Consider the following 26,297-nt stretch of genomic DNA (forward strand, 5'->3'; position numbering starts at 1 on the left):
CTTCTCGAACCGGGAGAAGGGTAAGCGCACTCCAATGGTCTTGAACACCACCTGGTAAAAGTAAAAGAAAGGAACCCCTCCGTTGGCCCGTTCGTCTCCACATACTGGCTCCCCTAGAGTGCAAGGGAGCACAGCGATGTCGTCATCATGCCTCCTCGCGAAGGCCCGGTAGTCATAGGAACACGAATCCCCTTTGTGTTCCCGTATGGCCCTGGTTGAGAGCAAGCACGAATACTCGTCAAGAAGTTCACTCGAGGCCCAAGGGTACAAGTCTTTGGGACGGACCCTGGAGGAAGCATCGTGAGAAGACATTCTTTAACAAGATCAGGATTGCCAGAAATGCAAGAGTTGAGCGATGGGAGCGAAGGTTAGAACAACCCTTCGACAGAGAAGAAAGGGTGCAAGAAGGAAGGGTGCAAGAAGAAAGAACGCAAGTAGGTTATGAAGAGTGAGAAAATGATGAAGATAGTTCCAGAGTTTGAAGAGTTAAATAAAGCGGTTAGAGCGCCAAACGACGCGAATGGATGCACCGCACGATTGATACACGTGGCAGAAGACGAAAGGATGACGCTGGCACCACTGGTTTAAATCAGAAAACGTCGTATCAGCAGAATATCCAATGGTACGATGCTCCGTCGAAAGTGAGCCAGGAGTACAGCAGGAGTCAGAACTTAATGGAATGACTAGATGTCCCATCAACCATACAAGCAGTGCCACGTGGATCAAGTCGAATGATGGAACGTCCCATCGGCTATACAAGGAGCGCCACGTGGATGGCGCAGACAAAGCTTTGAGTCCTTCGCAGCCATCAGGCATCGACCAAGGCAAGAATCAAAGTCAATGTCGAAGTAAAGGAAACGCCCGAGGCGTCGCCCGGAAGGATGTGAAGGGCGACGCCAGCGTGAGATGTCACGGGCGTCGCCTCCCCGATACCCACAGGTAGGAAAGACCGTGGAGGGAGACGAAAGTGAAGGAAGCAGAGTTAATTGCTGGCGTCGCTTCCCCGATACCCACAGGTAGGAAAGACTGTGGAGGGAGACGAGACCAGAGAAAGCAAAGTTAGTCACAGGCATCGCCTCCCCGATACCCACAGGTAGGAAAGACTGTGGAGGGAGACGAAATCCAAGACGGCAAAGTTAGTCACAGGCGTCGCCTCCCCGATACCCACAGGTAGGAAAGACTGTGGAGGGAGACGAAATCCAAGAAGGCAAAGTTAGTCACAGGCGTCGCCTCCCCGATACCCACAGGTAGGAAAGACTGCGGAGGGAAACGAGACCGCCAAACGCCAGCGAATCACTGGCAAGGCGTTCCCCGATTCCTATGGGAAGGAAAGACCATGGAGGGAACAGACACCCCCCCATAGCACTCAGCGTTTTAGACACCCGGGACGACACGGTGCTGCTGTAGCAGGCCTCTCCTTAGGCGTGGGCGCCGAGTGTTAAGGATCAAAGAAAAGACCTTTCAGTATAAGAGACATCCCATGGACGATGCGGCGTCACTAAGTGAGCCTCTCCATGGGCGTGAGGGTATTCTGTTGATACGACGTTCTCTGAGTTTAACTAGCGGCGCCAGGGTCATCCTTTCCTCTTCTGCCACGTGGCTTGATCGTGCGGTGCATTCATTCGCGTCGTTTGGCGCTCTAACCGCTTTATTTAACTCTTCAAACTCTGAAACTATCCTCATCATTTTCCCACTCTTCATAAGCTACTTACGTTCTCTCTTCTTGCACCCTTCCTTCTTGCACCCTTTCTTTTCTCACGAAGGGTTGCTCCAGCATTCGCTCGCCTCGCTCAACTCTTGCATTTCCGGCAGTCCCTACACCCTTGATAATCCCTTATCTTGTTAAAGAATGTCTTCTCATGCTGCTTCCTCCAAGGCCAATCCCAAGGACTTGTATCCTTGGGCTTCGAGTGAACTTCTTGATGAGTGTTCATGCTTACTCGCTACCAGGGCCATAAGGGAGCACAAAGGGGATTCGTGTTCTTATGACCACCGGGCCTTCGCGAGGAGGCATGACGACGACATCGCTGTGCTCCCTTGCACTCTAGGGGAGCCAGTATGTGGAGACAAACGGGCCAACGAAGGGGTCCCTTTCTTTTACTTTTACCAGGTGGTGTTCAAGACCATCGGAGTGCGCCTACCCTTCTCCTGGTTCGAGAAGGAACTGCTGACGGAGATCAACATTGCTCCGGCCCAGTTATACCCCAACAGCTGGGCCTTTGTCAAAGCCTTTGACATTCTCTTCGGGTTTCTGGGTTGTGCACCCTCGGTTGGCCTCTTTCTTCACTTCTTTGAGGTGAAGAGGCAGAGACACAACCTCTGGGTAACTCTCAGTAACGTACCCGGGAGACTTCTCTTCACACCCTTCCAAAATTCGTTCACCGGGTGGAAAGGCCGGTTCTTCAAGATCTGCTGCACTGACCTTGTTCCCGACGCCCTGGACGGGTTTCCGCTGTACTGGGTGAGAGAAGCGAGGGCCCTCAAAACCAAACCCTTCAAGAGACTGGCTCCAAGTGATCAAATAGCTTGCCGGATTCTTGCTGAGGCGGGAGGTTTTGACTCTGCCACTTTGATCAGCCTGGAGTTCAACGCTAGGACTCTCGAAAAGTACATATGTAAGAGTCACTGCCCTAGGAACTTTGGCCTTTATCGCTTTCTGATCCTGCCTGTTGACCGGAGCGCTAGAGAATGCCTCGTCAAAGGATCGACGTGCGCGCCGCTTCTCACCTCTGTTCCTCTTCTGGATCTGTCTCAAGAACCTGCAAAGAAACGATACGGCGCCGCTGCGGCCGATCGCACTCCGACGCTCAAGTCAGTGACGGTATCACCAAATACTAAGAACTGGAACCGTGCAACTCTCTCTCTCACAAACAGCTCTGTCACTCGCAAGCGTAAAGTGTATGAACTGAACGTGCGTACCTTAGAAAATCTGTTAGGAACTCTTATATACCTGGTGGTTTTCTCTCTCCTGGCAGTTACAGACTTGGACACGTGGCTTGTATCCAATTGTACACGTGCCATCATCTGGAGGCTCCCTGACTTGGCGCTGTTTCTACTCTCATTTTGGCTAAGTTACCTATGCATGGTACTGCCCAGTGCATAGCTAACTCAGGAGTGCGATCTCTACTGAAACTGGCGAGTTAAGGCCTTCCTACACCTTCCCTGTGGTCTCGCCGGCCGCCTTCATAATCTGCTTCTCTTTCATCTTCGGCGATGTGATCATTCTGGCGATCTCCGACTGCCTAGTCGCCTGGGTCTACATCTGGCGACTTCATCTTCGACCTGGCGATCGCCTATTCTGGCAAACTGGAAATCGGAACACGCCAACTTAACAATCGGCGATCACACGTGCCTTCCGACTTCCTTCCTATATGCCAACTTGGCGCCTTGTCAACACGCCTACCCTGCAGCAGGGTGCCACGTCATCACACCCGACCACCAGGGCGGTACACAAGCCCCCCAGTCTTAAGCGAAGACTTGTCTAGCGAAAAGACTGAAAAAGCCTTCGTTAACACCGGTCTACGTGGCATGGGCGCAGAATTCCAAGCGATAGTACTTTCTGCTGCTCTGACGCTCCACCAAACCCTTCGCGCATCATTCGACACGTGGCTCTCATCAACGGCTATCTTCATCTGCCGTTAGCGCTTCCCAAAACCGTTTCGAAAACCCTTAAACCCCTTACGCTCCTACTGTTCCATCACTTTCTTCACACTTGCATACGCTCTCATTTCCTTCGAGTTCTTTGAGGACCAGTTGGAATTCCAAATAGGTTAGGACGCTACATCTTTGTCTTGACATTGCTTCTGATATTGTTTCTGGGCGTCTTGTGCGACACACACAAGACTTTGGTTTTATCTTTTCTGCATATGCCTGCTTTTGCTGTCTCATTGTCTTGTACACTTACCCCTTTCTCCTTTGAGCTAACTTATGCACTTTCATTTCATGCAGACACCATGTTGGGTAAGAACATGCTCGCCGACTTAAAGGCGCTCGCCCGCAACCACGGGTTGGCGACCGGCTCCCAGACGGTTCCCAACTCGGCGGTCGAGAAGGCCATCATCCAGGGGCGATCACCGCCTAAGGCGCCCACCCAACGAAAGAAACTGGTCCTTAAGAGGCCAAAGCGGAAAGCCCCCCAAGTTGTCCAAGAGGATGAGGAAGAGGACGACGAGGTCACAGAGGATGGCCTTGTCGCGAAAAGGAAGAGGGTGGCACCATCTTCCCCACCTGCCCCGCCCCCTCTTCCAGCTTCAACACCACCATCAACACCCGCTCCTCCTCCCTCATCACCAGCACCACAAGCCCCTTCACCACCAGTCCAAGCAGTTCCATTGGCCACTGCGCCACCTGCAACTGAGGCTCCAGAGCCAAACTTCTTGGAGGACCCCCCGAGCGCCTCTACACCACATATATCAGCAGGAGGGGGCCCTCCTTCCAACACTTCAGCTGCAGGAATCGCTCCAATCGGGGACGAGGTTGCTCACACCTCTCCAATCCTAATCACCGAGTCCCCGATCGTGTCGCCACGCCAAGAGGCAACCACTGAAAATATCGCTAAGGAAGGTGGCGGCGAGAACCCTCAACAAGCCCCCCTGGCGCCTCTCCAAGCTGCAAATCTTTCCCTCGATGTCACGAGGATGTGGGAACCTTTGACTGCTAAACTCAAAACCATCGCAGAAGACATCCCATCGATCATAACGAGAGCTGTGGAGAGCTCCACCAGGCGGCTACAGGATGATATCTACAACCTCAAGACCGAGAACAGCACAATGAAGGTTGAGGTGGAGAAGGTGGCCTTCAGCCTAACGCTCGCGGAAATGGAACATTCCCGAGTGGAGGATGCCCTAAACACCGAGCTTAGGCTTGCGCGCAAGGAAGCTGTTGACCTTCGCCGCAAAGTCCATGAACTTGCCCAAGAAAAAGTTGAACTTGAAAGCAGAATCGTGCCTCTACGTACCAAGGCGAGCGACCTGGAGGCTCAAATTCAAGCTAATGCCGATAAGGTACAAAGACTGGAGCAAAGGTCAATCGACCGCGAGAAGCTGCTTGGGCAAGTTGAAAAAGCAAGGGATGACGCCATGGCTGATCTCACCGAGGCGAACAAGGAAAAAGAGAAGATGGCTGCCGAGTTGACCCAAGCTCGAACAGAATCCAAGAAGGTTACTGACGACCTTCTCCATGCTCAAGAGACTAACAAACAACTCCAAAAACAGATTGAAGAGCAGGGGCAGCAGAACAAGGAGCTCAAAAAACAAGCTGAAGAGCTGGGACAGCAGAACGAGGAGCTCAAGAAACAGGTTGAAGAGCTTCAAGGACAATTTGAAGAACTTAAGCTAAATTCTGCTCAGATTCTGACTGCTGGATTCGAAGCCGCTCGGGAGCAATTTGCATGCCTATTCCCTGATCTTGACCTCAGCATGGTGTCATTAAACAATGAAGTAGTAGATGGAAAGGTCGTTCCCGCCGAAGGCTCAACCAATTCCACCCCATCTGCTTCTTTATAAATTCACCTGTATTTACCTTGTAAAAAAAACTCTTGCACATGTGTTTTGAACAGTTATTCATTTCAGTAGCGAGACTTGGATATTTCTTCTGACTTCTTTTGAGCGCTTTACTTTCTTTGTATGTTTAACTCTGCTACGTTTAACTTAGCGATTTTGCAAACATGACCTTTGGCGTAACTGCTTCGAGCCGATTCAAACTTAAGCAATAATCGCTTTGAACAACTTGTACCCCTGAGGCACTAACCTGATCACAAGAAAAGTTCCAAGCAACGAACTGTGATTCAATCATCGGTTCAAACAACGTCCCACTTGACCCGCTTTATCAAACAAGTCTTTCAACCTTCTCGGCGTGTTTGAACTTTTCGCGATCACCTAGACCTCTTGGTAACACCAGCTTTTCTTAGCCTCAGGCTTTGGCAGTCATTTCTTTATCTGAGGCAGAAATGCACTTTGGGATCTTCCTGTACCTCCCTGAACCTCAGAGCTAGAGACAGGGTGGCTAGGCGTTCTCTTCGAACCTACCTTAGCCACCTTTCAAGCTTCTTCCACCCTCTTCGCCATACCTGAACTCGTTCAAGACGAGAAGGATTTTATCTTGCCTATATTCGCACACAGGCGAGAAGGTCTTTTAACTCGCCTGAACTCGCTCATCGACGAGAAGGACTTTTACTCGCCTGAACTCGCTCATCGGCGAGAAGGACTTCTACTCGCCTGAACTCGCTCATCGGCGAGAAGGACTTTAAACGGCCTTAACTCGCTCGACGGCGAGAAGGACTTTGTCTGGTGCCTCAACTTGCCCAGGGTGTACATCTCCTCCCCCCTGGATGCACTGAGGACCCTTTCTTTCTCACGCCTGCACTCGCTCGACGGCGAGGAGGTGTTTGATGGGCCTTAGTTCGCACAACGGCGATAAGGACTTTATCCGGTGCCTCAACTTGCCCAGGGCGTACATCTCCTCCCCCCTGGATGCACTGAGGACCTTTCTCGCCTGCGCCCGCACGACGGCGAGGAGGTCTTTAACTTGCCTCTACGTTGCCCCGGGAGTTACATCTTCTCGCTCCCAGAATCACGGAGGACTTTTCCTCTTTCTCGCCTGCGCCCGCACGACGGCGAGGAGGTCTTTCATCTGGTGCCTCCGATCGCCGATAAACGATGAGGACTTAAAAACTTAACTGGTGCCTCTAATCGCCGAAAAACGATGAGGACTTTAAAAACTTAGAAAACGCGTGACATATCTTTCCGTGCCTTAAATCATGTACGAATGACAAGGTCTTTCTTCGAAACTTTTGGAAATAACACATATGCAATCTGAAAACACCTTATACTTCGAAAACTCTTCTTTTATTGGGTGGCCTCATTAAAAACCCTCCTTAGGGAAAAAAGAGCGCCCCCTTGAAACTGTTTTAACAGAGACATTGTAATGTAATATTTGTGTTTGTCTTTACTTACAAAGCTCTTAGCTATAGTACAACTTCAGGTGTGTGGCGTTCCAGGTACGAGGGATCGCCCCCCCTTCCAGCGTCTCCAAGCGATAGGCTCCGTTCCCGAGTGCCTCGGTTATTCTGAACGGTCCAGTCCACTTGGGTGATAGCTTATTCTCCATCTCGTACTGGTGGGCCTTCCTCATCACCAGATTGCCTTCTCTAAACTGCCTTGGCATCACCTTTGAGTTGTACCTTCGCTCGACCCTTCTCTTCACCGCCTCAGCCTTCAGCCTTGCCTCCTCCCTGACTTCGTCCAGCAGATCCAGGTTCAGCCTTCTCTCTTCATTCGAGTCTTCCTCTACAAAGTTCTGGAATCTCGGCGAGCTCTCCTGAATCTTGACTGGAATCATGGCATCACACCCATAGACCAAGCTAAACGGGGTCTCATGGGTTCCTGACTGCTCGGTGGTGTGGTACACCCAAACTATACGGGGAACCTCCTCAGCCCAACTTCCCTTGGCTTTCTCGAGCCTTCTCTTCAAACCTCTCAGCAACACCCGATTAGCTGATTCCACCTGGCCATTCGTCTGAGGGTGCTCGACGGATGCAAACACTTGCTGAATTCCAACCCCTTCACAAAGCTTCTTCAACAGGTGGCTTGCAAACTGAGTCCCATTATCTGATACCAGGCGCTTAGGCACTCCAAACCGGCACACAATGTTCTTCCATACAAAGCCTTCGATCTTGTGCGCGGTGATCTGGGCCACTGGTTCTGCTTCAATCCACTTGGTGAAGTACTCAATCGCCACTACCAAGTACTTCATCTGCCTGATCGCCAGTGGAAAAGGTCCCAGGATGTCAATCCCCCAAGTATGAAACGGCCAAGGGCTATAGATCGACTTCAACTCCTCGGGAGGTGCCTTATGCCAATCGGCGTGCTGCTGGCACTGTTTGCAGCATTGGGCATACTTCTTGCAATCTTCTCTCATGGATGGCCAATAGTAGCCTGCACGGAGAGTCCTCGCGGCCAGAGCTCGACCCCCGACGTGACTTCCACATATTCCTTCGTGGAGCTCTGCCATAATTCTCGTGCACTTCTCGCCGTGCATACATTCCAGGAGTGGGTGAGTGAACCCAAACCTGTACAGATCGCCATCAATCAGTGTATACTTGCTGGAATTTTTCTTTACCTTCCTAGCTTCTGTTGGATCTAGCAGGAGGAGGCCATCCGCCAGGCACCGCTTGTACTGTGTTATCCAAGTGTCTGGCTCATGGGTGGCGCAGACCTGCATCACGTCCACCTTCTCTCCTCGACAAGCTCTAACTCTCGGCGATCTCAGAGTTTCTTGCGTCAAAGACTTATGGCTTCTCGCTGCTCTCTCCGTCGACCTGCTTATCTGAAGGACCAGGTGATCTGCTACAAATGCCCTCGGCGTCTTCAAAGTTTCTTGAATCACTGTCCTCTGCCTACCCCCCTTGCCTGAGCTGGCGAGCTTAGCAAGCAAGTCAGCTCGGGCATTCTGCTCTCGGGGCACATGCACTACTTCAAAAGAGACAAAGGAACTCTTCAATTCCTGCACATACGCCAAGTAAGCCGCCATTTGTGGATCTTTAGCCTGGAACTCGCCTGTTACTTGTCCTGTGACTAGCAGCGAGTCACTCTTAGCCATCAGCACCCTAGCTCCCATCTCCTTGGCCAGCAGAATCCCGGCGATCAGCGCCTCATACTCTGCTTGATTGTTGCTGGCTTTGAAGGCGAATCTCAACGATTGTTCGATCAGCACGCCGTTGGGTCCTTCCAATATTACTCCAGCACCGCTACCCTGCTGGTTCGATGATCCATCCACCGAGAGTACCCAACGGAAGTCATCTCCTTCCACCCGCGTCGCCTCCGATGAGAGCTCGACTACGAAATCTGCAAAGACTTGCCCCTTGATCGGGCCTCGGGGCTCATATTTAATGTCAAATTCTGACAATTCGACTGCCCACTTCACCATTCTTCCTGCAACGTCAGGTTTCTTTAAGACCTTCTGGATGGGCAGGTCAGTCATCACCAGTATCGTGAAACTGTGGAAGTAGTGGCGCAACCTCCTCGCCGAAAACACCACAGCCAGCGCAGCCTTCTCCAGGGTCTGATATCTCATTTCTGGGCCCTGCAACACCTTGCTCACGAAATAGATAGGCTTCTGAGCCTGATCTTGGTCCTGGGCGAGCACCGCACTCACCGCCCTCTCAGTCACAGCAAAATACAATCTGAGAGGGATTCCCGCCAGTGGTTTGCACAGAACCGGCGGGCTCGCCAGATATTCCTTCAGCTTGACGAAAGCTTCCTCGCATTCTTTCGTCCAAGCGAACTTGTTATTGCGCCGCAGACATTGGAAATAGGGATGTCCCTTTTCTCCGCTCGCTGACACGAAGCGAGATAGGGCTGCCATCCGACCTGTCAGCTGCTGGACCTCTTTCACTGTAGCCGGGCTTCTAATTGCTAAGATGGCGGCACACTTGTCCGGATTGGCTTCTATTCCTCTTTCAGTCAAGAGGAAACCCAAAAATTTTCCAACCTCCACGCCAAAAATGCATTTCTCCGGGTTGAGCTTCAACTTGAACCTGGCGATCGTCGTGAACAATTCTTCCAAGTCTGCAACGTGCTTGCTTTTCTCCTGCGAGGTCACGACCATGTCATCGACGTAAGCTTGCACGTTCCTTCCCAGCATTGGTGCAAGTACTCGGTCCATCAGCCTCTGGTACGTGGCCCCCGCATTCTTCAGCCCAAACGGCATCACCTTATAGCAGTAGCACGACCTCTCCGTCATGAAGGCTGTTTTTTCTTCATCCATGGGATGCATCTTGATCTGATTATAGCCCGAGAAGGCATCCAGGAAACTCAGCAGCTTGCACCCTGCAGCACTATCAACCAGGGCATCAATGCTTGGTAAAGGATACGAATCCTTTGGGCAAGCCTTATTCAGATCGGTGAAATCGACGCACATGCGCCATTTCCCGTTGCTCTTCTTCACCAGCACGACATTTGCCAACCACTCAGGGTACTGGACTTCCCTGATGTGGCCTGCAGCGAGGAGTTTCTGGGTCTCATCCTTGATCGCCTGCCTCCTCTCTTCATTGAATTTCCTCCTTCTTTGCCGCACCGGTCTCACCATGTTGTCCATCGCCAGATGATGGCACAAGAAGTCGGGATCGATTCCGGGCATGACCGAAGCGGACCAGGCAAACGCGTCCAGATGCCGCTCAATCACCTTGGCGATCTGGTCCTGGAGATCGACCTCCAGAGATCTTCCGAGCTTGAAAACCTTCCCCCCGATCTCCTTCTCGAGCCACTGCTCGACGGGTTTGGGCCTGGATTCTCTGGCGGCCACCGCCTTGGCGATTCCCAGCTCCCTTACTTCCTCCGGGCGATTCCGCGCCTCTTCTTCCTCCAGTCCAGCATTCCTCTCCCCCAGCTCAACATCTACCATTTCTACGTCCCTTCCGGCGGCCTCCTCCATCACCGGCGGTCTGGGCTTCACATCGGGAGGTGGGGTGGTTGTAACATAGCTAACCGATCTTTTATTTCTCAGGCTATTTTCATAGCACTTTTTCGCTTCCTTCTGATTAGACTTTATCGTGATCACCACCCCTTCCATCGACGGCAGCTTCACCTTCATGTGCCGAGTCGATGGAATTGTGCCTATCCTGTTAAGAGTGGGCCTTCCCAGCAGGATGTTATATGCTGAAGGGGCGTTTACGATGAGGTACTTGATTTTCTCCGTCCTCGACCCAGCCTCATCGGTAAACGTGGTTCTCAGCTCAATGTACCCCCTGACCTCCACCTGGTCGCCAGCGAACCCATACAAGCACCCTCCATAGGGCCTTAGCTGGTCAAGGGGCAATTCCAACTGTGTGAAAGTCGGCCAGAACATCACGTCTGCCGAACTTCCTTGGTCCACCAGAACTCGGTGGACCTTCCTCCCCGCCGTGATCAACGAGATAACAATGGGATCGTTGTCATGAGGCACAACGTCCCGAAGATCCTGCTTGGTGAACGTAATGTCCACTTCGGGCGAGTGATCTTCAAACATGTCCACTGACATCACCGATCGCGCGTACTTTTTCCTCTGCGACGCGGTGCATCCACCACCTGAGAAACCCCCTGCAATGGTGTGGATCTCCCCATGGATAGGCATCTCGTGTTGCTGGGCTTCTCCACCTGCCGGCTGGGAACTCGACGCTCCTCCGGTCCTTCTGTCCAGCAGATAATCGTTTAGGAACCCGCTCTTAACCAGATCGTCGAGCTGGTATCCTAGAGACAAACACGAGTCTAGGTTGTGGCCAAAGCACTGGTGAAACTCGCACCAGACGTCCGGCTTCGACCCTAGCACCTTGTTGCCCACCTTCTCGGGCGCCTTCAACCTAGCGGATATGTTAGGGATAGCAATCAGGTCCGCTAGTCCCATGACGAATTTGTGCTTAGGCGGGCGATTGTATTCCCGGCGTGCTGGTTGTTGGCGTGCCGGCGGTTGGCGCGCTTGGCTTCTCCCCTTATTTCTCCTATCGTAAGGATAGCGAGTCCTTTGGTCCTTTCTGATGTGAATGTAACTACAAGAACACATGATTCTTGACATTCTTAGGAACAACTTGAGCTGGATTTAAAAGGCACTCTACTTTAGAATTGGATCAATGTTCTAAATTCAAGAACTCACCAAAACTAAGCACCAACCAAGACTCATATTGAAGTCCATGTATTGTCAAATTGAATCAAAACAAAAGGAAAGAAGAACAAGAATTAAAACTGGACAAAATTTAAATGATAGCTACTGAACCAAAACAGAATTAAGAACACAATGCTGGAAACACAAAATAAATGGTAGAAAAAGAAGTAAACTCTAGGAATCAAAACTACCGAATGGAAAATTGAAGAAAAGGGAAGAAGAACACTTATAGAATAAGATGCTTGCTGGATTTTGAGAATTGGAAGAAGCCATTCACGTCACTTGGAACCTTGAACCAAGATAAGTGATGGAGTGCCACCACTTGAAGCTCACCATAGCTCACAAGATAAGGCAAAGAAGAGGAAGACTCAAAACTCACAAATTCTCTCCCAAATTGAGTATAGTCTCTCTACTATAAAATTCCAATCTGAATTGTACAAGCTAAGCACCTTTATTTATAGCCTAGAGGTGCTGAAAATGCAAGCTAAATGGCACACAAATGCAATGAAATTCGGTTTGGCACCCCCTAGGCTCCTATCTACACTCCCCACTAGACTCCCTTACTACTTACACCTTTTTATTACATTCACACCCCTATTCTATAAAAGAAATAAGAAGAGCCATTTTATTATACTCTTGTCCCAAAGCTCTTGCCATGCTCCTAGTAATTCGTTGGGCTTGGGCCCCTTGTTGGGCTTGGACCCCTTGATGGGCTTGGGCCCCTTGTTGGGCTTGGTCTTCATGGCCTAGAGCATCCTCTACTTGGTTTCCATCATGCTCCCCGGGTTGGAGAGAATTCGTCCACGAATTTGGGAAACCTGCAGCAAAAGGAGTGAGATCAGTAACATTGAAAGAATTACTACCAAGATAAGTAGAGGGCATATCTAACTCATAGGCATTATCATTAATCCTCTTGATGACTTGGAAAGGGCCATCACCACGAGGCATAAGTTTGGACTTCCTTAGAGAAGGAAATCTATCCTTTCTCAAATGAAGCCAAACCCAATCACCGAGCTCAAAGATTAATGCCTTTCTCCTTTGGTTGGCAGTGTCAGCATACTTACCAACTTTCTTCTCAATTTGTAACTTGATGCGGTTATGCAAATCTTTAACAAAAGATGCCTTTTCAAAACCGTCTTTGCATAGAACCTCATCAAGGACAGGAATGGGAAGAAGATCTAGAGGTGTGAGGGGATTAAACCCATAAACAACCTCAAAAGGAGAATGGTTAGTGGTGGAATTCACTACTCTATTATAGGCAAATTCAACATGAGGTAGTAAATCCTCCCAAGCCCTTGGATTCCCGGAAATAAAGCATCTTAATAATTGACCCAAAGTTCTATTAACCACTTCGGTTTGACCATCAGTTTGGGGGTGGCAGGTAGTAGAAAACAGAAGTTTGGTGCCAAGTTTCCCCCATAAGGTCCGCCAAAAGTGACTTAAGAACTTAGAATCCCTATCAGATACTATACTTCTTGGAAGTCCATGCAAACGAACAACTTCCTTGAAGAAAAGATTTGCAATATGGCATGCATCATCCACTTTGTGGCATGGAATAAAATGAGCCATTTTAGAAAAACGGTCCACTACCACAAAGATGGAATCCTTACCTTTCGATGTCTTGGGTAGTAAGATAAAATCCATAGAAATATCAACCCAAGGCATTGTAGGGATAGGAAGAGGGGTATATAAACCATGGGGTTGGACCTTAGATTTAGCCTTCCTACATGCTATACATCTATCACAGAAGGTATGTACGGATTTGCGCATGTGAGGCCAAAAGAAATGTTCATGCAATGTTTCTAAGGTCTTAGCTACCCCAAAATGTCCCATAAGCCCACCCTCATGAGCCTCTCTAACAAGAGATTGTCTAATAGATCCTTGGGGAACACAAAGTCTTTTTCCTTTGAAAAGAAAACCATTATGTAAGAAAAAGTCTTTATGACCTCCCTTGGAACACTCTTGATAGATTAGAGAGAAATCTAAGTCATCATGATAAAGTTCCTTTATGTGATCAAAACCTAAATATTGAACATTTAAAACATTTAACAAGGTATATCTTCGTGAAAGAGCATCGGCCACTACATTAATTTTACCTTGTTTATGTTTGATCACATAAGGAAATTGCTCAATAAACTCCACCCACTTAGCATGTCTCTTATTAAGCTTGCTTTGGTTTTTCAAATATTTAAGGGACTCATGATCACTATGAATCACAAATTCCTTTGGAAAAAGATAATGTTGCCAATTTTGCAAAGCTCTAACAAGAGCATAAAGTTCTTTATCATAAGTGGAGTAATTGAGATGACTCCCTTTGAGTTTCTCACTAAAATAAGCGATGGGGTGTCCTTCTTGAAGGAGGACGGCCCCAATGCCTATATTAGAGGCATCACACTCTATTTCAAATGTCTTAGCAAAGTTAGGAAGGGCTAGAATGGGGGCTTTAGTTAATTTATCCTTCAAAGTTTGAAAAGCGTTTTCTTGCTCTTGTCCCCACTTAAAAACCACATCCTTCTTTACTATGGCATTTAAAGGTGCGGCAATTGTACTAAAGTCTTTCACAAACCGCCTATAAAAACTAGCAAGGCCATGAAAGCTTCGTACTTCGTTGACATTGGTGGGTGTAGGCCAATGTTGAATTGCTGCAACTTTTGTTTGATCTACATGCACCCCTTTATGACTAACCACAAACCCTAGGAAGTCTATATGATCTAATGCAAAGAAACATTTAGCATGGTTAGCATACAACTTCTCCTTCCTAAGGGTTTCTAGAACTTGTCTAACATGTGACTCATGATCTTCTAAGGACAAGCTATATATAAGAATATCATCAAAGTAAACCACAACAAACTTGCCAATGAATGCTCTTAAAACATGATGCATGAGTCGCATGAAGGTACTAGGAGCATTAGTCAAGCCAAAAGGCATGACCAACCACTCATATAAACCAAATTTGGTCTTAAAAGCGGTTTTCCATTCATCACCATGTTTAATTCGAATTTGATTGTAACCACTCTTAAGATCAATTTTGGAAAATATTTTAGACCCATGTAATTCATCCAACAAGTCATCTAACCTAGGAATGGGATGCCTATATTTGATGGTGATGTTATTTATAGCGCGACAATCCGTACACATCCTCCATGTCCCATCCTTTTTAGGGACAAGTATGACAGGCATAGCACATGGGCTCATGCTATCTTGTACCCACCCCTTAGCTAATAAATCCTCAACTTGTCTTTGAATTTCTTTGGTCTCTTGGGGATTGGTCCTATATGCAGGGCGATTTGGTAAAGAAACCCCGGGCATGAAGTCTATTTGGTGTTCAATCCCTCTTAGAGGTGGTAAGCCTTTAGGAGGATCTTGAAACACATCTTCATATTCCTTTACCAAATGGTCCAAACATGTGGGACTATCCTTAGCCGACTCATATTCAATAGGTCTAGGAATAGCTAAAAAAATAGGTTTGTGAGTAACTATTACCTTTTGAACTTGTTGGGAAGATATGAGAAGGCTTCTCTTGGAATTTTTAATTTCTTTTTCTTTCTCTCTCTTTTCTCTCATTTTGACTTGGTCCTCATGTACCTCCTTTGGAGAGAGAGACTTGAGAATGACTTTGTGTCCATGGAAGTTAAAAGAAATTTTGTTGGTAAAGCCATCATGAAAATTTTTTCTATCAAATTGCCATGGCCTACCTAAAAGGATATGAGTAGCTTCCATTGGAACAACATCACACAAGACCTCATCTTTATATTTGCCAATGGAAAATGTAATGAGGACTTGTTTGTTCACCACTATCTCACCCACCTCACTCAACCATTGTAACTTGTAGGGCTTGGCATGAGAGATGGTAGGCAATCCAAGTTTGTCTACCACTCTTGTGCTTGCCACATTTGCACAACTCCCCCCATCCACAATCAAAGAGCAAACTCTATCATTAATAAGACACCTTGAATGAAAAATATTTTCTCTTTGAGTTTCATCAAAAGGTTTTAACACTTGTCCAAGCATGCGCCTTATTACTAATAGGTCACCCTCATGTGGGCTTTCACTTTCACTCTCACTTGGGGATCTAGAAGGTGAGGAATGTCTAGAAGATTCGGACCCATGCTCACTACTATCTACCCCATCATGCATATACATAGTTCGTTTAGTAGGGCAATTAGAAGCAATATGTCCATAGCTTAAACATTTAAAACACTTCTTACTAGACGATTTTTGTGGTGATTTAGGCCTAGCATTGGAAGTGGAAGGCTTAGACTCTCTAGGTTTGAAAGTAGAGTCCTTAGAAGGGATGTTTGAAAAAGAGTTTTTATTTTTCCAAGAAGAGTGGTAGTAGTTATCTTTAGAAGAATTTTTGAAAGCATTTTTCCTTGCAAGTTGATTTTCAATTTTGCTAGCAAGGTGCACCACATTTTCCAAAGAAGAATATTCTTGTAACTCTACCACGTCTTGAATATCCCTTCGAAGTCCACTCACAAACCTAGCTATCTTAGCCTCCTCACTCTCATCCATATTAACTCGAATTAAAAGCGTGTCTAGTTGTTTAAAGTAATCATCCACACTTAGCGCGCCTTGATGAAACCGTTGGAGTTTCAACATAAGGTCTTTCCTAAAGTGTGGGGGTACGAATCTAGCGCGTAAACATGCTTTCAAATCGTTCCAAGAGACCACGGGCGGCCTCTTGTGTAGGTCAATGTCCATGAGGTATTGATGCCACCATTGCATGGCATAGTCCAAAAATTGTAAAGAAGCTAACTTAACCCTATGCTCATCCCTAACCCCATTTACATCAAAAATTTGGTCAACCTTAGCCTCCCATCCTAAGTATACATTGGGATCACTTTCACCACTAAAACTAGGAAGTTTTACATTAGGAGAACAAGGGCCAGCCACATGTTGGCGCCTCTCTTCATGGTGATGATGTCTTGGCCTTGGATTATCTTCATAATAACCATGGGTGTACCTTGAAGAATGCAACTAGGAGGAGGAGTTCTTCTCTCACGGTTTTGATGCATTTCTTCTCGGTTTAACTCCAAACTTTGGAGCCGTGCTTCCATCTTCCTTATCACCTCAAGATAGTGAGCATTGGATTGCTTGGCATTATTTAAGTCCTCATAAAGGGCTTCCTTTTGTGGTGAGCACGGTTTGGAGGACTCTCCACTAGAGAAATGAGCCATGAGCAGAAAATACACAAAAACAGAAAAAAAAACAGTGAAAGAAACTTGTTAGACAATTAAAAATAGTGAGATATAGGTTGCTGGAAAATGCCCAAGAAAACACTCAAACCACTCCAAGAAAATATTTTGTCCTCAACCAAGCCTTGCTTGTGGAATGGAGTAGCTTCAAGTGAAATATGTCACAGCAAACCAACTTACTTAAGAACAAGTCTCCACACAACTTTTAAGAAGAACAAAAAGACAAGCAAGAAAAAGGTGTAAACAATAAAAGCTAAACCAAAAACAGAGAGTAATGTATGACAAACTAGAAAGAATATGAATGAAAGACAATCAAGAAAAATAAGGAACTCAATGAATAAAGAAGGCACACAAAAAGAGTCCTAAAGAAAAGTGCTAGAGTAGATTAAAGAAAACAGAAAACAGCTACTGGAAATGTATTGTTTTTTTTTTTTTAAAGCAAACTGTGCTATGTTTACAGATTTAACTGTACCGATTGAAAGCGAACTGGACTGTGAAAAATTAACCACAGAAACTTCAATGTCTTAACTCAAAAATGGCACTGGAATGAGGTAAAAACAGTAAGCCAATTGAGAGAAATAATTTTTTCAAAATTGCTGCCCAATTACCGTATTCTTTTCGGCAGTATTGTACACTTTTCGTATTTTATTTATCATTTTTTGTGTACTTGGAATTTTTGAGTGATTCTTTTTTCTATGCTTTTGTAACACTTTGAAGTATGTAAATCCAAATTTTCACAAATTTTCAGTGAGCCAATTAATTGCAGTAAATTGAAAACAGTAGCACGTTTGTAAGAAAACAGAGTATCCTATTCAGGAAAGAAAAACAGTAAGATGAACTAGCAAAGACATAATGGAATTTGTGTAAAAGAACTTGTATAGAATGAAGATACAAGCATGAACTCAAATCTAAAAATGAAAATGCACAAAGGATCAAGCAATAAACTAAAAAACAGAAAGTAATACCAAAGCAAGAAACAATCAAAGCAATAAAAGTACTACAAGAAGTAATGACAATTATGGAATAACATGACTAAGACAAAACTTGACATGATTACAAAATTAAAAGACATATAACAAGGTATAACCACAAGTGAAAGGAAGCTTAAGGTCAGCTCTAGGAAGGAGAATGCCATTCCAAAAGAGCAGCCATACTCATATGAACAATGAGTGCTAGAGTCCTTTTCACAAACACATGGTGTAACAAAAGAAAACAGCAAGAAAACTCAAAATAAATCCTAAAACAGAATGGTAAACAACTTGAATTAAAGAGCTCTTGAAAGTAAAGTGCAATACAACTCAAGAATTAAGCAAAAACAAGCCTAGACTCTAGATACCACATGATGTGAATGTAACTACAAGAACACATGATTCTTGACATTCTTAGGAACAACTTGAGCTGGATTTAAAAGGCACTCTACTTTAGAATTGGATCAATGTTCTAAATTCAAGAACTCACCAAAACTAAGCACCAACCAAGACTCATATTGAAGTCCATGTATTGTCAAATTGAATCAAAACAAAAGGAAAGAAGAACAAGAATTAAAACTGGACAGAATTTAAATGATAGCTACTGAACCAAAACAGAATTAAGAACACAATGCTGGAAACACAAAATAAATGGTAGAAAAAGAAGTAAACTCTAGGAATCAAAACTACCGAATGGAAAATTGAAGAAAAGGGAAGAAGAACACTTATAGAATAAGATGCTTGCTGGATTTTGAGAATTGGAAGAAGCCATTCACGCCACTTGGAACCTTGAACCAAGATAAGTGATGGAGTGCCACCACTTGAAGCTCACCATAGCTCACAAGATAAGGCAAAGAAGAGGAAGACTCAAAACTCACAAATTCTCTCCCAAATTGAGTATAGTCTCTCTACTATAAAATTCCAATCTGAATTGTACAAGCTAAGCACCTTTATTTATAGCCTAGAGGTGCTGAAAATGCAAGCTAAATGGCACACAAATGCAATGAAATTCGGTTTGGCACCCCCTAGGCTCCTATCTACACTCCCCACTAGACTCCCTTACTACTTACACCTTTTTATTACATTCACACCCCTATTCTATAAAAGAAATAAGAAGAGCCATTTTATTATACTCTTGTCCCAAAGCTCTTGCCATGCTCCTAGTAATTCGTTGGGCTTGGGCCCCTTGTTGGGCTTGGACCCCTTGATGGGCTTGGGCCCCTTGTTGGGCTTGGTCTTCATGGCCTAGAGCATCCTCTACTTGGTTTCCATCACTTTCTGGCCGCCGCTGCCGTTTCCAGCACCCTCTGTGGCTGGATCCTGGTCTGGGCGCGTGGCCTGGCGGGAGCCACGCTGCCTCTCTTCTCGGCGACTTCACTCTCGTCGGCGATGTGGGCCACCGCAAGTCGCCTGACCTCAGCAAACGTCGCTGGATGAGCCCTGATCAAGGCCTCGCAGAATGGCCCTGGCTGCACGCCCTTCTTGAAGGCATAGACCAGCATTTCTTCATCCTTGGTCGGCGATCTGACCATTTGCGCTCCGAAGCGATTGAGGTAGTCTCTGAGGGACTCCCCATGGTACTGCCTTATATCAAACAGATCATAGGACACTCTGGGCGGTGCCTTGTTCACGATATACTGCTCGACAAAGATCTTCGAGAATTGTTGAAAATTAGTTATATGGCCATTAGGCAGGCTCACAAACCACTCCATCGCCGTTCCCTGGAGCGTGCTCACGAACATCTTACAATAGACGGCGTCCGACCCTCCTGACAGCATCATCTGTGTGTGGAACGTGGTCAGATGAGCCTCTGGATCCTCCACGCCAGTAAAGACAGCTTTAACCGGGACCACGCTCGTGGGAATTGGCGTGTCGGTAATCGCCTGAATGAAAGGCATTGGGAAAACACGAGGCGGCGTCGACGGTGCCACCTCTTCAGCGGAAGAACGAACCTGCTGCTCCTGAAGAGCTCGACGTAGCTCCTCAGCTACCTTGCTGAGCTCCTCGTTCCTGGCGCGAGAGGCGACCAGGTCTTCATGTATCCTTGCCTGCTCGACGCGCGAGGCTTCTACAGTGGCCTGCAATGAGCGCATCATTTCTGCCATCTGCGCCATGGTCATGGCGGCGTCACCTTCGGCTGCGACGGGAGCCACGGGACTGGAACGATTGCTTCTCATCTTTCTCATTAACTTCAGCGAACCACAGGAATACAGCAAATGACACTTCAACCACGATCGAATCAACGATCAACCGGAGAAAACTCAAGAAACTGCGCAAGAACTTCAGGAACACCGCAAACCTTCGAAGAAAATCGCAGCTTCACCCAAAAACCACCGTTTCCCCGCGAACCAAACAACCGAACGAAAGAACTCGAATCCACCGATCGAAAAGCCAAACAAACGGTTTAAAATACAAACTTCACCGAACGAAACTCAAAGAAACTAAGAACGACGGTTGCACCAGCACACAACCGCGCAGGAAACCTCGAAAACCTCCACGAACTCACGTTGTGGATGGGAGCACGTTTTACACGGCCCCACGGTGGGCGCCTGATGATCCTGCCTGTTGACCGGAGCGCTGGAGAATGCCTCGTCAAAGGATCGACGTGCGCGCCGCTTCTCACCTCTGTTCCTCCTCTGGATCTGTCTCAAGAACCTGCAAAGAAACGATACGGCGCCGCTGCGGCCGATCGCACTCCGACGCTCAAGTCAGTGACGGTATCACCAAATACTAAGAACTGGAACCGTGCAACTCTCTCTCTCACAAACAGCTCTGTCACTCGCAAGCGTAAAGTGTATGAACTGAACGTGCGTACCTTAGAAAATCTGTTAGGAACTCTTATATACCTGGTGGTTTTCTCTCTCCTGGCAGTTACAGACTTGGACACGTGGCTTGTATCCAACTGTACACGTGCCATCATCTGGAGGCTCCCTGACTTGGCGCTGTTTCTACTCTCATTTTGGCTAAGTTACCTATGCATGGTACTGCCCAGTGCATAGCTAACTCAGGAGTGCGATCTCTACTGAAACTGGCGAGTTAGGGCCTTCCTACACCTTCCCTGTGGTCTCGCCGGCCGCCTTCATAATCTGCTTCTCTTTCATCTTCGGCGATGTGATCATTCTGGCGATCTCCGACTGCCTAGTCGCCTGGGTCTACATCTGGCGACTTCATCTTCGACCTGGCGATCGCCTATTCTGGCAAACTGGAAATCGGAACACGCCAACTTAACAATCGGCGATCACACGTGCCTTCCGACTTCCTTCCTATCTGCCAACTTGGCGCCTTGTCAACACGCCTACCCTGCAGCAGGGTGCCACGTCATCACACCCGACCACCAGGGCGGTACACTTTCCAAACGTGCATGTCTTGCTTCATGGTATCTCTGACACATTTATCTCCCTTGGTGCAGGTTCAAAAATAAGCCAAGAAAGGAGGACACGACTTACTCGAGCTTTGCGGGCGGGGATCAGGGCTTCGTCTTCTTCCAGTGCTGACTCTGATGGCCACTGAAAAGTGGCTCTTTTGTGACTTGCATGAGTTGTAATATTCGCCCCATTTGGGCTATTTCCATTGTATTGAACATTGCTTGTAACACCAACTTTTTCTATATCATAATTGATTTTTGCAACGTCACTCTACTCTGCATACATTTCGCATATTGTGCGCGCTTTCCTTCGCCATGTTCATCAACAGCGCCCGCCTCCATCCAGGCGACGCCTCCTTTCTTGACGGCGCCTTGACCTAGGCGACGCCTTCTTTCTTGGCGATGCCTTCTCTTGGCGACGCCTTACCTTATTTCAAACGGAGAAAGATAAAGGCTAAAAACCAAGGCACTTCTTTTTCTTGAACTGGTTTTACCTTTTATTAGGGTGAACTCATTAAAAAACCCCTGAGAGGGAAAAAGAGCGTCCCCTTCAACTAAATTGTTACATAACTGCTTACATAAGTCAACTGAAATAAAATTTTAAGTTGGCTGCATTCCAACTGCGCGGGATAGGACCTCCCTCCAAGGTCTCTAGGTTGTATGAACCGTTGCCCTTAGCCTCAGTAATTCTGAAGGGTCCGGTCCACTTAGGAGACAGTTTATTCTCCAACTCGTATGGGTGAGCTTTCCTGATCACTAGGTCGCCAATCTGAAATTGCCGCGACTTTACCTTAGAGCTGTATTGTCACTCTACTCTTCTCTTTACTGCTTCCGCTTTGATTCTGGCTTCTTCTCTGGCCTCATCTAGTAGATCCAGGTTTACCCGCCTCTCTTCATTGGATTCCTCCGCCACAAAGTTTTGAAAACGTGGCGAGCTCTCATGTATTTCTACCGGAATCATCGCGTCCGACCCGTACACCAAATTGAAAGGCGTCTCCATAGTAGAGGATTGGGGCGTGGTGTGATATGCCCATAAGATCCTTGGTACCTCTTCCGCCCACGCCCCTTTGGCTTTTTCTAACCTTCTTTTTAACCCCCTCAGCAGAACTCTGTTCGCCGACTCCACTTGTTCGTTGGTTTGGGGGTGTTCGACCGATGCGAACACTTGTTTGATTCCTACCTCAGCACACAGGTTTCTCAGCTGCTGACTGGAAAACTGGGTCCCGTTATCAGATATCAGGCGCCTAGGTACGCCAAAACGGCACACAATGTTTTTCCACACAAAATGTTGTACCTTGTGCGCAGTGATCTGTGCAACGGGCTCTGCCTCTATCCATTTGGTGAAGTATTCGATGGCGACGATCAAATACTTCATCTGCCTGATTGCCAGTGGGAACGGGCCCAGGATATCGATTCCCCATGTATGGAAAGGCCACGGACTGTATATGGATCGCAATTCTTCCGGCGGCGCCTTATGCCAGTCGGCGTGCTTTTGGCATTGCCTGCACCGCTGGGCGTGTCGTGCACAGTCCTCTTTCACTGTTGGCCAGAAGAAACCTGCGCGTATTACTTTGGAGGCTAGGGACCTTCCCCCTACGTGGCTCCCGCAGATGCCTTCGTGTAGTTCTGCCATTATCCTAGTGCACTCGTCGCCACTTACACATGTTAGGATAGGGTGAGTGAAACCGTGCCTGAACAACACCCCATCCACCAGGGTGTATCTTGCGGCGTTTCTTTTGACCTTTTTACCCTCTTCAGGCTCTACTGGGAGAGTCCCATCCGCCAGGTATCGCTTGTAGGGCGTCATCCAGGTGTCTCCCTGGGTCAAAACGCATACCTGCATCTGCCCTTCTTCGGGCGCGTCCGCGTATGTGCTGATGCGGGGCGCCCTCTGCGTATCCTGGGTCAAAGAGCAATGACTCCTTGGCCTTCCCCTTGATGTATAAATCTGGAGGACATCCACCCTGTTGTCTTCCACGAACCTACGCGGAGCTTTGAGAGTCTCTTGGATCACTGTCCTCTGTCTACCCCCCTTGCCTGAGCTGGCCAGCTTTGCAAGCAGGTCAGCTCTGGCATTCTGCTCCCTCGGGACATGTATCAGCTCAAGAGCGTTGAATGCTCCCTTCAACAACTGGACGTATTTCAAATACGCCGCCATCTGTGGGTCCTTCGCCTGGAACTCACCCGATACCTGCCCCGTAATTAGCTGGGAGTCGCTTTTCACCAGGAGGTTCTGCGTGCCCATCTCCTTGGCCAGGAGCATTCCTGCTATCAGGGCTTCATATTCTGCCTGATTATTACTTGCCTTGAAGGCGAAGCGCAGGGCCTGCTCGATCAGTATGCCGTCGGGTCCCTCCAAGACTATTCCCGCACCGCTCCCTTGTTGGTTGGAAGAGCCATCAACCGAGAGCAGCCACTGCGAACCCACTTCCACTTCTTGCTCACCTCCGGGCGAAAGTTCCGCTATAAAATCTGCGTACATCTGCCCTTTGATGGATCCTTTAGGCTCATACTAGATGTCGAATTCTGACAGTTCTACCGCCCAGCGCACCATTCTTCCCGCCACATCAGGCTTCTGCAGCACTTTCTGTATAGGGAGGTTGGTCATCACCACCACCGTGAAGCTGTGGAAGTAATGACGGAGCCTCCTGGCAGAAAATACCACCGCTAGCGCCGCCTTCTCTAGCGCTTGGTACCTCGTCTCAGCTCCCTGTAATGCCTTGCTTAAAAAATAGATGGGCTTCTGACTCTGGTCGTGCTCCTTGACTAACACAGAACTGATGGCCCGCTCCGTTACAGTAAAATATAACCGGAGGGGCACGCCCGCTACCGGCTTGCAGAGGACCGGTGGCGTCGCCAGGTACTCCTTCAGCTTAATGAAAGCCGCTTCGCATTCATCAGTCCATGCAAAGCGACTGTTTCTCTTGAGGCACTGGAAATATGGGTGCCCCTTCTCTCCTCCGGCGGAAACAAACCTCGAGAGCGCCGCCATCCGCCCTGTCAACTGTTGCACCTCCTTTACCGACGTCGGGCTCCGCATGGCGATAATTGCCGCGCATTTGTCGGGGTTCGCCTCTATCCCCCTCTCTGTGAGCAGAAAACCCAAGAACTTACCGGCCTCTACCCCGAAAACACACTTCTCAGGGTTTAACTTGAGGCGGTACTTGGATATTGTGACGAACAACTCCTCCAGGTCCGCCATGTGCTGCGCCCTATTCTGCGACGCCACCACCATGTCGTCTACATAGGCGTACACATTCCTCCCGAGCATTGGCGCCAGGACCTTGTCCATTAACCTTTGGTACGTGGCGCCCGCATTTTTCAGCCCAAAAGGCATCACCTTATAGCAGTAACTGCAGGTCTCAGTCATGAATGCAGTCTTGCTCTCGTCTCTTGGGTGCATCTTGATTTGGTTGTACCCTGAAAAGGCGTCCAGGAAACTCAGCACCTTGCTGCCGGACGCACTGTCTACCAAGGCGTCGATGCTGGGCAGCGGATACGAGTCCTTTGGGCATGCTTTGTTCAGGTCCGTGAAGTCAACACACATCCTCCACTTTTCGTTCGCCTTTTTCACCAAGACGACGTTCGCAAGCCACTCAGGGTATTGAATCTCCCTGATGTGGCCAGCACTCAACAGCTTTTGCGTTTTGTCTTTCACCACCTGCTGTCGTTCCTCATTGAACTTTCTCCTTCTCTGACGCACGGGACGGACCGTGGCGTCCATGCTGAGGTGGTGACATAGGAAATCGGGATCGATGCCTTGCATATCCGAGGCGGACCATGCGAAGGCGTCCAGGTGGCGTGAAATCACTTCTGCCACCCCTTCCTGTTCTTCTGGGCTCAGCGAACTTCCTAACTTGAAAGTCTTGCCGCCAATCTCCCTTTCTACGGCGTTAGCCGCGGGCCGTTCCCTGCTATCATCTTCGACGGGCGCCGCGTCGTCAGGGCCTTCCTCCATAGGCGCATCTGCTTCGGGCATCGCCCTCTCTGCTATGGCCTCTTTAGGCGTCAACCCAGCGGGCGTCGCCTCAATCATCGTCGTGTCCGCGCTCGGCGGACGTTCATACACCATGAACACGCCTCTCTTCGTTTTCAGGCTGTTCTCGTAGCATTTCCTTGCCTCCTCCTGGTCTGACCTGATGACTATGACCTGGCCATTGAGGTCCGGCAGCTTCATCTTCATGTGGCGTGTGGAGGACACCGCGTTCAGACGGTTTAACGCCGGTCTGCCCAACAAGATATTGTAGGCAGAGTTGGCGTTCATGACCAGGTACCAGATGCTTTCGGTACGGGAGGCCTCCCCGTCTGTGAACGTAGTCCTCAACTCCAGGTACCCCCGGACTTCCACCTGGTTATCCCCGAACCCACACAGGCACCCCGTATAGGGACTCAACAGATCGGGGGACAGCCGTAACTTATTAAAGGTCGACAGAAACATGACGTCTGCTGAACTTCCTTGGTCGACAAGCACTCTGTGCACCTTCCTTCCGGCTGTGACGACTGAGATGACAACGGGGTCGTTGTCGTGGGGTACCACATCTCGGAGGTCTCTTCTTGTGAACACGAGATCCGACTCCCATGGCTCCCCCGAGAGCCTCTCTTCGATTGAATTTACCCCCCTCGCGTATTTCTTCCGCTGGGAGGCGGTGGGTCCCCCGCCGGAAAAACCTCCAGCAATGGTGTGGACCTCACCAAGCACAGGCATCTCGTGTGCTGGTTCTTCTGCCGGCGGCGGCAAGGTGGCGGTCGTTGTGGGCTCTGCGACATAGTCCTTCAAAAACCCAGTCCTCACCAGCTCATCTAGCTGGTAGCCCAACGACAGACAATTATCAATGTGGTGCCCGAAAGCCTCGTGGAATTCGCACCAAGAGTCTTTACGAGGCCCTAACACCTTGTCGGTCTTCGCCGGTCACCTCAGCCTCTCAGCTATGTTAGGCACGGCGATCAAATCCTTCAACTCAACCACGAAGTTGTACCTTGCCGGTCTCGATCTTTCTCTGGCTGGGCGATCGCCTCCTGCTGGACCCTAGGGCTGGGGCTTTCTGGCCTCGTAGGGGCGTCTCGCTCTGGCTTCTTTCTTCCCGTCGTGGTCTCATTGACCCTGACGGGTTGAGTTCGCGCCGGTCCCCTCGG

The 26,297-nt window shown here is 48.4% G+C and overlaps 1 protein-coding gene across 1 annotated transcript in view; it reads right to left on the reverse strand.

Moving 5' to 3' along the window:
• Positions 1-11,920: 11,920 nt before the first annotated feature.
• The window catches only part of LOC137807736 (uncharacterized), a 42,805-nt gene continuing 28,428 nt past the window's right edge, over positions 11,921-26,297 (reverse strand). The window contains exons 2-3 of the mRNA XM_068608518.1: positions 15,118-16,614; positions 11,921-12,452 (exon numbers count right to left, since the gene is read on the reverse strand). Of these exons, the coding sequence (XP_068464619.1) occupies positions 12,393-12,452; positions 15,118-16,614 (1,557 nt within the window). The 3' untranslated portion in view covers positions 11,921-12,392. The remainder of the gene's footprint in view (positions 12,453-15,117; positions 16,615-26,297) is intronic.

This window comes from Phaseolus vulgaris, chromosome 11, assembly GCF_000499845.2.
Source record: "Phaseolus vulgaris cultivar G19833 chromosome 11, P. vulgaris v2.0, whole genome shotgun sequence".
Lineage (NCBI taxonomy): Eukaryota > Viridiplantae > Streptophyta > Magnoliopsida > Fabales > Fabaceae > Phaseolus > Phaseolus vulgaris.